The 12718-nt window shown below is 42.0% G+C and overlaps 1 protein-coding gene across 1 annotated transcript in view; it reads right to left on the reverse strand.

Annotated features, from left to right (window-relative positions):
• FUCA2 (alpha-L-fucosidase 2) overlaps nucleotides 1-12718 on the reverse strand; it is a 19620-nt gene continuing 6902 nt past the window's right edge. Inside the window, 9 exon segments of the mRNA XM_047858892.1 lie at nucleotides 1-853; nucleotides 2614-2722; nucleotides 9393-9433; nucleotides 9436-9561; nucleotides 9563-9583; nucleotides 9830-10040; nucleotides 12160-12197; nucleotides 12199-12300; nucleotides 12303-12502. Coding sequence (XP_047714848.1) covers nucleotides 713-853; nucleotides 2614-2722; nucleotides 9393-9433; nucleotides 9436-9561; nucleotides 9563-9583; nucleotides 9830-10040; nucleotides 12160-12197; nucleotides 12199-12300; nucleotides 12303-12502 — 989 coding nt within the window. The 3' untranslated portion in view covers nucleotides 1-712.

The following is a 12718-nucleotide window of genomic DNA, read 5'->3' on the forward strand; positions in this document are numbered from 1 at the left end:
TATGTATTAGGCCAAATTTATTATACCTCTGCCACCTGTATTAGTCTGCTAGGGCCACCATAACAAAATACCACAGACTGGGTGGCTTAAAGCACAGTAATTTATTTTCTTACAATCCTGAAAGCTGAGAGCCCAGTGTGTCTGCAGGTTGGGTTTGTCTCAAGGCCTCTCTCCTTGGCTGGCCGATGGTGCCTTCTCCCTGTGTCCTCACATGGCCTTTCCTCTGTGTGCTTGCATCAGTGGCATCTCTTTCTCTTCTTATAAAGACGCCAGTCGTATAGATTAGGCTCTTACTCTTATGACTTTATTTAACCTTAGTTACCTCTTCAAAGGCTCTGTCTTCAAACACAGTCACATTGAGGGCTAGGGCTTCAACATAGGAATTTGAGACACAATTCAGGAGACTTAATTCAGTCCTTACCACCACCAGTTCCTAGCTACCATAAAACAAAAATTTCCACCTCTTAATCACACATGGAAATAAATTCAATGTGAAGAGACTTCAATGGCAAAGTACACTGGAGAGGTAAAACAATCACATGGGTAATTTAGGAACAAACATAAGCAGTAAGAGGGGAAAGGGCCTGAATTGCCTAAATATTTAACTTTCCTTGACCAATTTTACATTTGCTTTCTCTATATGCTACAAATATAGAAACCTGATATTTTCTAGTCTTCGATGTACCCGCAGCAGGAACTACTCTGCTGCAAATTAGATCACATTAGTTAGTGCTAGAGCCCAGCCCCATTTACAGGGCATCTGATCAAAGGTTAGACGTGGCAGTTCTACCAGTATGCCATTTGGCTTCAAAGACGTCCAGTTAAGTGGCTGTCCATGTCCCAGTAGTTTAATCTGAAATTAAAAACATACACAGAAATGTCTTCACATGCATCTCTTCGACTCACCCACTTTATTGGGAAAGAGTGGCTGGTATTTCTTTAAAACACTGTAGACAAGAAACTCAGCTTTTGCTTTTATTTAGTGGTTCACAAACTATTTTAACCTTTGGTCCAAATGAGTGCATACGTGCATCTTACTCCTATATTCCTGTCAAGTAAAAGTGTCCAAGAGTTGGAAGAGAAGAACTGTAAAGGCTGAATAGTGTTAGAGTAAGGAAAACACTGAAGAGAGGACCAGGGAAAATGACTCTGGACCAATCTGCCCAATGTAAGACTTGCATAGTTCTTGCATAGAATGTCCCTTATCTAGGAAGCTACCCTTCCTCCCCAGGTTTTCCAGTAACTGATCAACAATACATAAGTCTGATCAATTACTACTGTAATTGTTTTATATCCTTACTCTTATACTAAATGGGTTTAAATATGTTTTCTACATATCTATGGTTATTTTGAACGAGAAAACTTTGCCTATCATGTGGAACAACACAAAAACAAAACCCATGAACTTTTAAGATTACAGTATTAATGGGGCCAGACAAAATATAGATAAAATAAAAAGATGATGTCATACCCACACCACTAAGCTGTAATTAAACATCAAACGTGAATTCCATCTTCCTTTCTGCCAGATCAACCACAGTGTTAGAAATGAAATGTGGAAAGATGATACAAGGAGAAGCATATGGACAATCTACATCCAAGGAAATTGTTTCTTAAAAACAAGCTATAAAATGCATCAAAATGAACTCAATACCAGATCTGTCGCCTACAACTGTTAGATTAACTTCCTCCAGATTTTTTTAATGACCTTAAAATAGTACGACTACAACATCTTACTTTTATTCTGATGTATTCTGGGATGGGATGTCTGGGAAAGAACCTGAATTTGCTTTACCATTTATTTATTTATAAATTCCAGAATCATTTTGGATGCTTCCAGAACTTGAACAACATAAAATAACCGTAAAAAAAGAATATCTATTTTACATTGATACGCATGGAGATAGCTGTATTTTAAGTTTAGTTTTCTGGGAAATGAAAAGAAAATTTTCAAAGGTTTGGCCAAACATTGCCACTGACGAAGTTCATTTTAAAATTACAGGTATCCCCTACAGTCAGTGTTATGCCATTTCACTTTTATAAAAGGCCTAGAGTAGTACCTATTTTTGTAACTGAAAGAAATCTAAAGAGAACTTTCACTTTTACAAAAAAAAAAGTGAAAAGTAAAAATAGCATTTAGCGTTTGTTTTACAGAGAGCCGTTTGAGAGGCAGTGCACACCCCAACAGCAGCGAGTGGTAACTCCAAGTTCCTTCCTATACTCAGCATTTCAGCATCAAGCCACCAGAGCTTTGAACTGAGTCTGTGAGCATCTGTGCTTTGTCTCCATTCAATTTGTGCATCCGTTAGCAAGATGTGTTCTAAGGGATCAGAAGAGCTCTTCTAAGAGAGGTTATTGTGGGGGTCTAGGACTGTTCAAACAAATTTCCACATAAATTAATGGTAATTGCTTCTTTGCTTTACACCATTTCAGCTTATGAAAGATTTCATAGGAATGCTCTGCTTTCGGATGTGGTGGGAGAAAACCCATATCTCACGAGGTATAAATGGAACATACGTAAGGCTCTCCTTGAAGTTAAAAGTTTCATTCTGTTTTTCCCTAGGATATGCTAGTTAGCAATTTAAAGACACAATAAAGATAAAATCTCCTTACCTCTGTTGCCCCCGGGGTAGCGATGGGTTGGCCAAGAAACAGATGTCTTGATGTGGGCCATTTAAGATATATGGCGTAGACCAACTTTTGTTTAGGTTTGGATGTGTACCTGGTTAAAAGGAGGAAAAGAGCATAGTGGTATTCCTCATGTGTTAGGTTTGGGATTATTTTACAGAGATACTTTCATGCAGTAAATATTTACCCATGTCTTCATTAATAGAAGGAAAAAATAGCTCCATGGTAGAGTAAAAAGCACCCAAAGAGGGTTCCCAATTCCAGTGTGTCTTTGGGGGGCTGGAGGGGGGGTTCCTCACCCCCAACAAGCAATTCTCCAACACCAGCTGGGTGTCCTACAATTCAACTTAATTCTGACACTATCTACGTGGAGATGGTGTCAGATTCCACAGGTCAAGGATTCAGTCCTACAAGACTGCTTGCCTGCACCACTCAACTTCAGACACCAATCACAAGTCCAAGGTATCACCTGGTCTTCTAACCCACCAGCTACAGATGGGAGGTTCCAACAACCTTTTCCCTGGGTTCAATTAATTTTCTACAGCAGCTCACAAAACTCACACAAACATTTTACTTACTGGCATACCAGTCTATTATAACAGGATAAAACTCAGGAACAGCCGAAGGGAAGAGACGCATAGGGCAAGGTATGGGGAAAGGGCATGGAGCTTCCATGAACTTTCCAGGCACACCCCTCTCCCAACAGCGCTGAAGCTCTCCAAACCCCATGCTTTTGGGTTATATGGAGGCTTCATTACATGGTTATGATTGATTAAATCACTAGTCATTGGTGACTGATTCAACCTTCAGCCTCTCTCCTCCTGGAGGGAGGGACTGAAAGTCTCCAGGCAACCAGCCTCACCCTTGGTGAAGTGGAAAAGTCACCTCATTAACATAACAAAAGACATCTGTATAGTTCTCATCACTCAGGAGATTCCAAGAGTTTAAGGAGTTCTGTGCCAGAAATGGAGACAAGACCAAATATATACTTGTTATCATAAATCATAATATCATAGCACCTCCCTCCCCCACTTCCCCTATACCAAAAAGAACAGAGCCTTCTCTTTTTTTTTTTTTTAATTTTTTTTTTCAACGTTTTTATTTATTTTTGGGACAGAGAGAGACAGAGCATGAACGGGGGAGGGGCAGAGAGAGAGGGAGACACAGAATCGGAAACAGGCTCTAGGCTCCGAGCCATCAGCCCAGAGCCTGACTCGAGGCTCGAACTCACGGACCGCGAGATCGTGACCTGGCTGAAGTCGAACGCTTAACCGACTGCGCCACCCAGGCGCCCCAAGACTTCTCTTTTTTTTAACGTTTATTTATTTTTGAGACAGAGAGAGACAGAGCATGAATGGGGGAGGGGGCAGAGAGAGAGGGAGACACAGAATCGGAAGCAGACTCCAGGCTCTGAGCCATCAGCCCAGAGCCAGACGCGGGGCTCAAACTCCCGGACCGCGAGATCGTGACCTGGCTGAAGTTGGACGCTTAATCGACTGAGCCACCCAGGCGCCCCAGAGACTTTTCTAATATTACTCTTCATCAGACTGTTCCCATGGAGTTGGAAATAGGAGGGAATTATGAGCAAAGAAGGTAAGATGCAGGAGTAAATGGCTTTCCACCTGCTGATTCAAATCTTCATACTCCCTCATCAAAAAGTCTGTATGTGTCAATGCTGGGCCAAGTACTGACGCTGGTGTTAGGGATACAACAGAAGACAAAACACTTAATTCTTATTCTTATGGAACTTAGACTAGAGTGACGAAGACTCTATTCAATAATCACACAAATAATGTCAAAGTGTGAGTTTTGATAAGCACAATGAAAGAACAGTAAATTGAAAGGTTATAAAAAAGGGACCTCTTAGATTAGACCATCAGCGGGGTGCCTGTGTGGCTCTGTCAGTAATGCCTCCAACTCTTGACTTCAGCTCTGTAAGAAATAAGCCCACTGACCCAATCAAAGGACGGGCACAGAGACTCTGAGCACAGTGAGGCGAGGCTTTAATCAACATTCTTGCAAGAGCGGGTGTCTGATGGACAGGCACACTCGGAGCAGTTACAGCAGGCAATTTATCTCCTAGCGTGAAGTCCCTCCCGATTCCTCATTTGGCTGAGTACTGCAGAGGTTACAGCCTTACCCGGAAGTCAGCTATGCCCACGTAAGGCAAAAACTAGTCTTTTTGTACAAACATACATTCCTTGAGGTGACACAGAGACTTCAGTTCTTTGGCACATGCCCATTACAAAACCTGCGAAAACTAAGCCCACGAAATGGCGAGGGGAAGAAGAATCAGGAAGTGAAGTGAAGTTTGGGACTCCATTGGGGGGGTACATATTTCCAATAGGTTGTAAACCTATTGGTAACTCTATAGCACAGCTTTTATTTGGTATTTCTCAAAACAAATCATTTCATTTACTTCTCATAGGCTCAGGCCATGATCTCACAGTGGTTTTGTGGGTTTGAGCCTTGCATTGGGCTCCGTGCTAACAGTGCAGAGCCTGCTTGGAATTCTCTCCCTCTCTCTCTCTGTGCCCTCCCTCACTCGCACTCTATCTTTCTCTCTCAAAATAAATATTTTTAAAAAATGTTTTAAATTAAAAAAAGATTAGACCATGAGCAGAAGCCTAAAAAAAATGACATTTCATCTAAGACTTAGACGATGAATGAGAAAAAAGGTAAGAGTAAGCTCTACACAAAACAGAACTCACTCATTCTTAGTTTTTCAACGTTTATTGAAATCTTAAAATGCTAATCACTGTTTTAGAGCTGGAGACGCAGCATTGAACACAGTCCCTGTCCTTATGGAGCTTATGTGATAGTGGAAAAAATTAGAATAAACATGTGATGGTTAAGTCGTATGGGGAAAACTGAAGCCAGGTGAGGACAGAGCATGCAAGGTTGGAAAGGAGGGATGTGGTTGTTATTTTAAATCTAATAGTCCACCTTTGAGGAGGTGGCATTGAGGAGACCTGAAGAATGTGAGGAAGAGCATGTGAGTATCCAGAGGAAGAGAGAACAGCAAGCAGGAGTATGCTTGGCCTGCTGACATGGTAACAAGAAGGTCAAGAGAGAAAGTGAGGGAAAGCATGATGGCAGATAAGATCAGAGACAGCAAGGAGCCAGTTTTTATAGGACCTTATAAGCCTCTACAAGATCTGGCTCGTTCTCTGAGACCGGAAGCCACTGGAGGAATTTGAGCGTAGTAGTGACATAACCTGGCTTTATTATTTCAAAGGTTTTGTGGCAGAAAGATGAAAGGGGCAAGGATGGATGTAAACAGATCAGTCAAAGACGCTTATAATCCAGGGGAGACACAATAGAGACTAAAAGAATGAGACATGGTCAGATTCTAGATATACTTCAAAGAGAAAAATGATACTTGCTGATGGATTGGCTGTGAAATAGAAAAGGAGAGTTGAAGACTCCCAAGATTTTTGGCCTCACAACCACCTAAAAGGATGAAGCTGTCATTAATCGAGTTTATGAAGACTGCTTGGAGCTAGTTTAGAGCAAAATTTTAAAATTAGGACCTCAGTTTTAGACATAACAGGTTTAAGGTATTTATACTTCCAAGTGGAGATGTTGACCAGGAAAGCGAATGTAAATCTGGAGCTCAAGAAAAGGTCGGCACTGTAGAGGTCATCGGTATGGCATCTAAGGCTGTGAAAATGGATGTGACTGCCTGGGGAATAAAGATAAAGAGGAGGAACAGAAGCCCAAGGACTAAGCCCCAGGCACTTCAGGGTATAATGGTTGGGAAGCCGGGGGGGGGGGGGGGGGGGGGGGGGGGGGGGGGGGGGGGGGGGGGGGGGGGGGGGGAGGGGAATCAGCAAAAGACACTAGGAAGGAGCAGCCAACAAGCAGAGATGGCGTCAACAGAGTCACATGCTGCCATAAACTCAGAAAACGGACCACGAAGTCACTCTGGATTTGGTGAAGGACGGGTTATGGAGGGCTTGGATAACAGCGATTTTCTGAAGTGTGGGGGCGGAAGCCTGACCAGAGTGGGTGCAAGAGAAAAACTGGAGCAAGATATTGAAGATAGCCAGTTTAAAAAAAAAAAAAAAACTTTTAACATGTTTTACTATCAAAGAAATGAGAGAAACGGGGAGGTAGCTGGAAATCTAAGGGTCAAAAAAGTACTTTTTTAAGATGAGAGAAATAACACGTTTGAATGCTGGCAGGAAGGCTCTAATAAAGAGGGAAAGTTGAAGATAAGGAGCAAAGGAGAGAACTGCTAGAAAAATATCCTCGAGTGGATAATTTGGGATGGGACCCAGGACACAAGGTTGACCTTAAAGCCAAAAGAAAAATAATCTGGTATTGTGTGTGTTGTGTGTCTGTGTATTTCTAGTCACATTTTAGCTACCCATGGGCAGGCATGGAATGAATGAGCAGAGCTAAATTTAACCAGAGTTGAGTTTTTAATCAAAGTCAAGTGAGTATGACAGAGAAAGAGTGTATGTCATGGAGTGACAAGCCACAGAATCTGACCTGGATAAGGAAAAGGGCTGAGGAACAGAAAAAAGTGAGGGGGGTCACAGATTGGTATCATCAGTGGATTACAGATCCTTTCAGAAGCCGAAGTGCTATGTGGAGTGAGCTGAAATTTAAAAGGTGGTTGGGAGTGGCTCAGTCGGTTTAGCGTCGGACTTCGGCTCAGGTCATGATCTCGCGGTCTGTGGGTTCGAGCCCCGTGTCAGGCTCTGTGCTGACAGCTCAGAGCCTGGAGCCTGCTTTGGATTCTATGTCTCCCTCTCTCTCTCTGCCCCTCCCCACTCATGCTCTGTCTCAAAAATAAATAAAAACATTTAAAAAAAATTTGTTTTAAAAAGGTGTTTGGGAGACAGCATAATGCTTCAAACTGAGATCATGGAGTAAGTGCAATTATTGGTAATACAGGATCTAAGGCATGACCCAGAAAGGAGGTAGCAAAGGTAGAACACACAAGATGCTCAGAAGAGAGAGCACAAGAACTCAGGGGCGGCACATTTTTAAAAATGTGAATATAGGTGTTCGAATCACTAAGAGTGATGTTAAGAGTAGTTCTGGGGACAGTGATCGCGAGCTAGGGCTGAAATCCTGAAGGATTCTAAGGACCTGGGAGTCTACAGATGACTGGGGCAAGGACAGCAGCGTGCCTGGCAGGCTGACGAACTCCTGCTGTGGGGGGGGAGCAGGGCCACATGGGGTTTGGGGTTGGTGCGGTCAGCAGGAGCCAGACAAGGGGGCTTCACAGACCTTATTAAATATTTTGGCTGTTATTTTTATTTACTGAGATAAAATTTCATGGAATAATAGTTGATAATGGCGAAATCCATGACCAGACCCCCCTGTCAAATACATGCCCAGATGCAAATCCCAAAACCAGATTTAAACTAGTCTCTGTAAAATGAAGGACTGGTACTGGGTTCCAACTATGGCTTCTCCCGCACATTCTAAAATTCTACAATGCGTTGCTGCTGTCTAGATTGCTTTACTTTATTTTCTTCGATGAGTTGACAATTAGTTTTAAGTCATAAGTAAAGTCAAAGAAGATTTAGTCTAATTTTTGGTTTATACTTGATCAGGTTGTATTCACCTGGTGACAACAACGGGTGAATTTTTAGAGCTTCCCTAGACTACTCTTATTTATATGCGTTAAGACCCAACATCAGGAACCATCATATTTGCAGAATGTGATTCAGATACTCATTGGCATGTGGTACCTTCCAAAGTGCAGACATAAGCAAAGCTTTTAAAGAAGATTCTAGTTAAGAGAAAAAGAAGTTGAAATAATAAAGTTAAAATAATAAGTTAAAATAATAAGTTAAAATAATTAATTTTTTTTTTTTCAGTTTTGTTTATTTGAGAGAGGACAGAGGCAGCATGAGTGCGGGAGGGACAGAGGAGAAAAATCCCAAGCAGGCTCCCCGTGGGACAGCGCAGAGCCTGATGCGGGCTCGAACTCATGAAACTGCGAGATCATGACCGTGCCAAAACCAAGAGTCAGACGCTGACACTGACTAGCCGCCCAGGTGCCTCTAAAATAATTAATTAATAAAGAAAACTTCAGGTTTAGGGGCACCTGGGTGGCTCGGTCGGTTAGTCATCTGATTTCGGCCCAGGTCATGATCTCACACTTTGTGAGTTGGAGGGCCCACATCGGGTAGTGGGCTATCAACACAGTGCCTGCTTCGGATCCTCTGTCTCCCTCTCTCTTTGCCCCTCCCCTGCTCGTGCTCTCTCTCCCTCAAAAATAAGTAAACATTTTTTTAAAAAACTTAAAAAAAAAACTTCAGGTTTAGATTTATTAGAAATAATATGAACAAATTATCAGTTTTTTATCAATTAAAATTAATGCTGTTATTTGGGCTGATTTAAAAAAAAATTTTTTTTGGCACCTCTTCCTTGCTAATTTCATACGATGGAACATCTGCAGAAATAAGAATTAAATGACTAAATCAAAGTCTTCCTTTCGGATTAACCCACTCAGCATCTTTCATTTTTCTGAATGGCTTATGATTTTTATAAGATCTGACTATTTTTCACTAAAATTTGCCCACTCTTAGGAAGTTTCTAGATAGGATTTAAGCTTGACTGGATAAACAATAAGTGTTCAAACACATGCTGAATTCTTCTAGAGTAAATAGCTTGGAAAGTGCTTTGTATAACAGGCATGCATCCCAATTTCCCTTTTTATCCTACTTTTCTCTTTGTATCTCAGAAATTTTAAATGCTTTTCCTCCATCAAATAATACTTGCTAACAAGAATAACTTACCACACGTCTGGGGTGACGTCACTCTGGGACCTCCAATGGGTAGGTTTTCATAAATAGCTTCTCCATTGACTTTTAGCCAGGTCCCCATTTGCCTCAGTCGCTCCTCAAAAATTACAGGAATTGTGCCATCGTATGTGGGCCCAATATTCATCAAAAGATTTCCTCCACATTGAAACTGTCTCTACAAGTTCCTAAAAAATTAAAGAATAAAGTTCTTAGGGAGATGAAACGATTCCATTGCCAATGTGTTAATAATATGTTGTATTTGTGTGCTTACACACTCATATGTAACCACTGTCCAGAAGAACAAACACAGCAAATAGAATAAGGTCCTGTGTTTACAGGCCCCTGGCCCTCTACAAATTATACAAAGTAATTCTCACACATCCACACAATTGAGAATATTACCTTAATAGTCACCTAACATTTTACTGTACCTTCACTAGTTCTTCGATTGTAAGATAGTCACTGAGTCTGGCGTCTCTCCTGTAACCCCAGGAAAACTTGTCTATTGTCATGCAATTTTCCCATTTATGAGGCAGAAGATGTCCTGGGTGGTAACGATCACTGCAGGTATAATAGCCACCATGCTTACAGATGGTACCGAGTCCCCAACGGTCATTGGTGACGACTGTGTCCCGAACGGGGCTGAAATATAATTTTATTTAATAAAAAATAAAACATGTTACATAAAAGGAAATGTCCCTGAAAAGAAGTCTAACTGAAATCCGCTCCTGAAAAATCATCATAGCATACTAGCATAATGCAAAGCCCATAGTTTTGAAGTCAGACCTGGGTTGGTTGCAATCCTGGCTCGGTCACTTTCTAAGCTCCCTGCCCCAGAGTCAGTGACCTAACTCCTCTGAATAATCTCCTCATCTGTTATTAGATCAGAAATAAATGGGGCGCCTGGGTGGCGCAGTCGGTTAAGCGTCTGACTTCAACCAGGTCACGATCTCGCAGTCCGTGAGTTCGAGCCCCACGTCAGGCTCTGGGCTGATGGCTCGGAGCCTGGAGCCTGTTTCCGATTCTGTGTCTCCCTCTCTCTCTGCCCCTCCCCCGTTCATGCTCTGTCTCTCTCTGTCCCAAAAATAAATAAACGTTGAAAAAAAAAAAATTTTAAAAAAAAGAAATAATTTATGTAGGGGTACTGGGGTGGCTCAGTCAGTTAAGTGTCCAACTTTGGCTCAGATCATGGTCTGGCAGTTTGTGGGTTTGAGGCCCACATCAGCTCAGTCTGGAGCCTGCTTCAGATCCTGTGTCTCCCTCTCTCTCTACCCCTCCCCCACTCACGCTCTCTCTCAAAAATGAATAAACGTTAAAAAAAATTTTTTTTAAGAGAGAATTTATGTAAAACACCTAGTTCTAGCCCAGTACCCAGCACATACAGCACTTAAAAGAGTATCACACTGTTATTTGAAGCTCCTTCTCCCATGTATTATGAATGATAGCCAGAACTGAGTTTACACTCAAAAAAAAAAAAAAAAAAAAAGCGGGGGGACTTCTGGGTGGCTCAGTTGGTTGAGCATCTGACTTTGGCTCAAGTCACCATGTCACGGCTCGTGGGAACGAGCCTTGTGTCGGGCTCTGTGCTGACAGCTCAGAGCCTGGAGCCTGCTTCAGATACTATCTCCTTCTCTCTGTTCCTCCCCAGCTCGCACTCTCTCTCTCTCAAAAATAAACATTAATTTTTTTTTTAAAAAAACATTCTTCTCACCTATAACTGAATATAGCCTTTCTATTACAATTGTGCCTGATGTTGAAAATCTCTGGGAAGTTAACTTGCCATCACTGTGGCATGAAATAATCCCCACAATGATATTATCATGATTGAGAAATTGAAGTGGATGGTTCCCAGTCTTTCCCCTTGGACATACCTGGGCAGACTGCTGCCTTAAGTATCAAGAGCTCTCCAGAGTATCTGTATGCACACCCCTTGTGTGTCCAGGGAACACAAGTACAACACTCCCTGATTTCATACCACAACACCGAGTATTTTCTAGTTACAAATATAAATTTGGTCACAAGGTTCAAGCCTAACAGAGGAGCTCAGCCAGAAGCCCCCTGTTCTAATGGGGCAGTCTGGAACATGCTAGAAAGCAAACAGGTGGTGCTGATACGGGGAAAAGAGGAGGCAGACAAGGGTGACAGTGACTGAGCAGCGAAGATATCAAAGAAGATGACAAGAAGCAATTAGAGGAATTGACAAGCACATAATCACAAACAGTGATGAATTGTTGTCTCAGAAGGGGAAAGGGGGGACCCACAAATTAACATCTTTCAAAGTTCTTGATTCTGTGATTTTATCTTTTGTTTTCAGTGATTTCAAATTTTTAGTGGGTTTTAGTGATTTCAAAAACAGATTTGAGTTGTATTTGGCTCCTGATTTGTAAGTCTTGATTACTGACTGATTACTTGGAGTAAAAAATTGATATATCTAGGGGCACCTGGATAGCTCAGTCAGTTAAGTATCTGACTTCAGCTCAGGTCACGATCTCATGGTTTGTGAGTTTTGAGCCCCACATTGGGCTCTCTGCTGTCAGCACAGAGCCCACTTCAGATCCTCTGTCCCCCTCTCTCTGCCTCTCTCTTTCTCTCAAAAATAAACATTAAAAAGACCTGATATATCTAATAAGCAATTAATTTACAATGATTTCCCCCTGCCTCACACCATAGATAAGCCCAAAAGGGAATATTTCACAAAGCAAGGGAACACATGTATGAGGGGACATTTTGGGTCACCATGGCGATCTAATAGCACATACACCTTTGGTTATACAGCCAGGCTAAGAAGACTGTGCTGTTTCCAGTAGTCATCAGGGGCATCTCCATCACCATCCGACCACAGGACCTCCGGCTGATACTTGTTCACTAGCTCGTAGAGTTCTGGCAGCGTCTTTGGAAACTGGAAATTGGTTGCTGATGGAATGACCTGGACTTATCCTCAAGGAAGAGTGGATGAAACCATTCAAAGAGGGAATAGTACAGTCCAAAGCGAAGGTCAGTCCTGTTCCTAATAGCTGCCTCAAGCTCCTTGACAAGGTCCCTCTTGGGCCCCACATCCACCGCATTCCAGTTCCATGAATGCTTTGAGCCCCACAAGGTAAAGCCTGCACAATTATAGTAAGAGTCTTTGTAAGAATGTGAATCTGCTTTAGGACATTTCCACCTATACAAATACCAAAATAGTGCATGTGACATACAAAAACTTCTACAACAACTGCTTTGTGGAACTTTTTTTCATGGCACATATTCTGCTTTTATATGAGAAACAAATGAGAATCTAAATCAGGTGGAACCAAGGTTTTTTTAAGTAACATTCTGGG

Source organism: Prionailurus viverrinus, chromosome B2, assembly GCF_022837055.1.
Source record: "Prionailurus viverrinus isolate Anna chromosome B2, UM_Priviv_1.0, whole genome shotgun sequence".
NCBI lineage: Eukaryota > Metazoa > Chordata > Mammalia > Carnivora > Felidae > Prionailurus > Prionailurus viverrinus.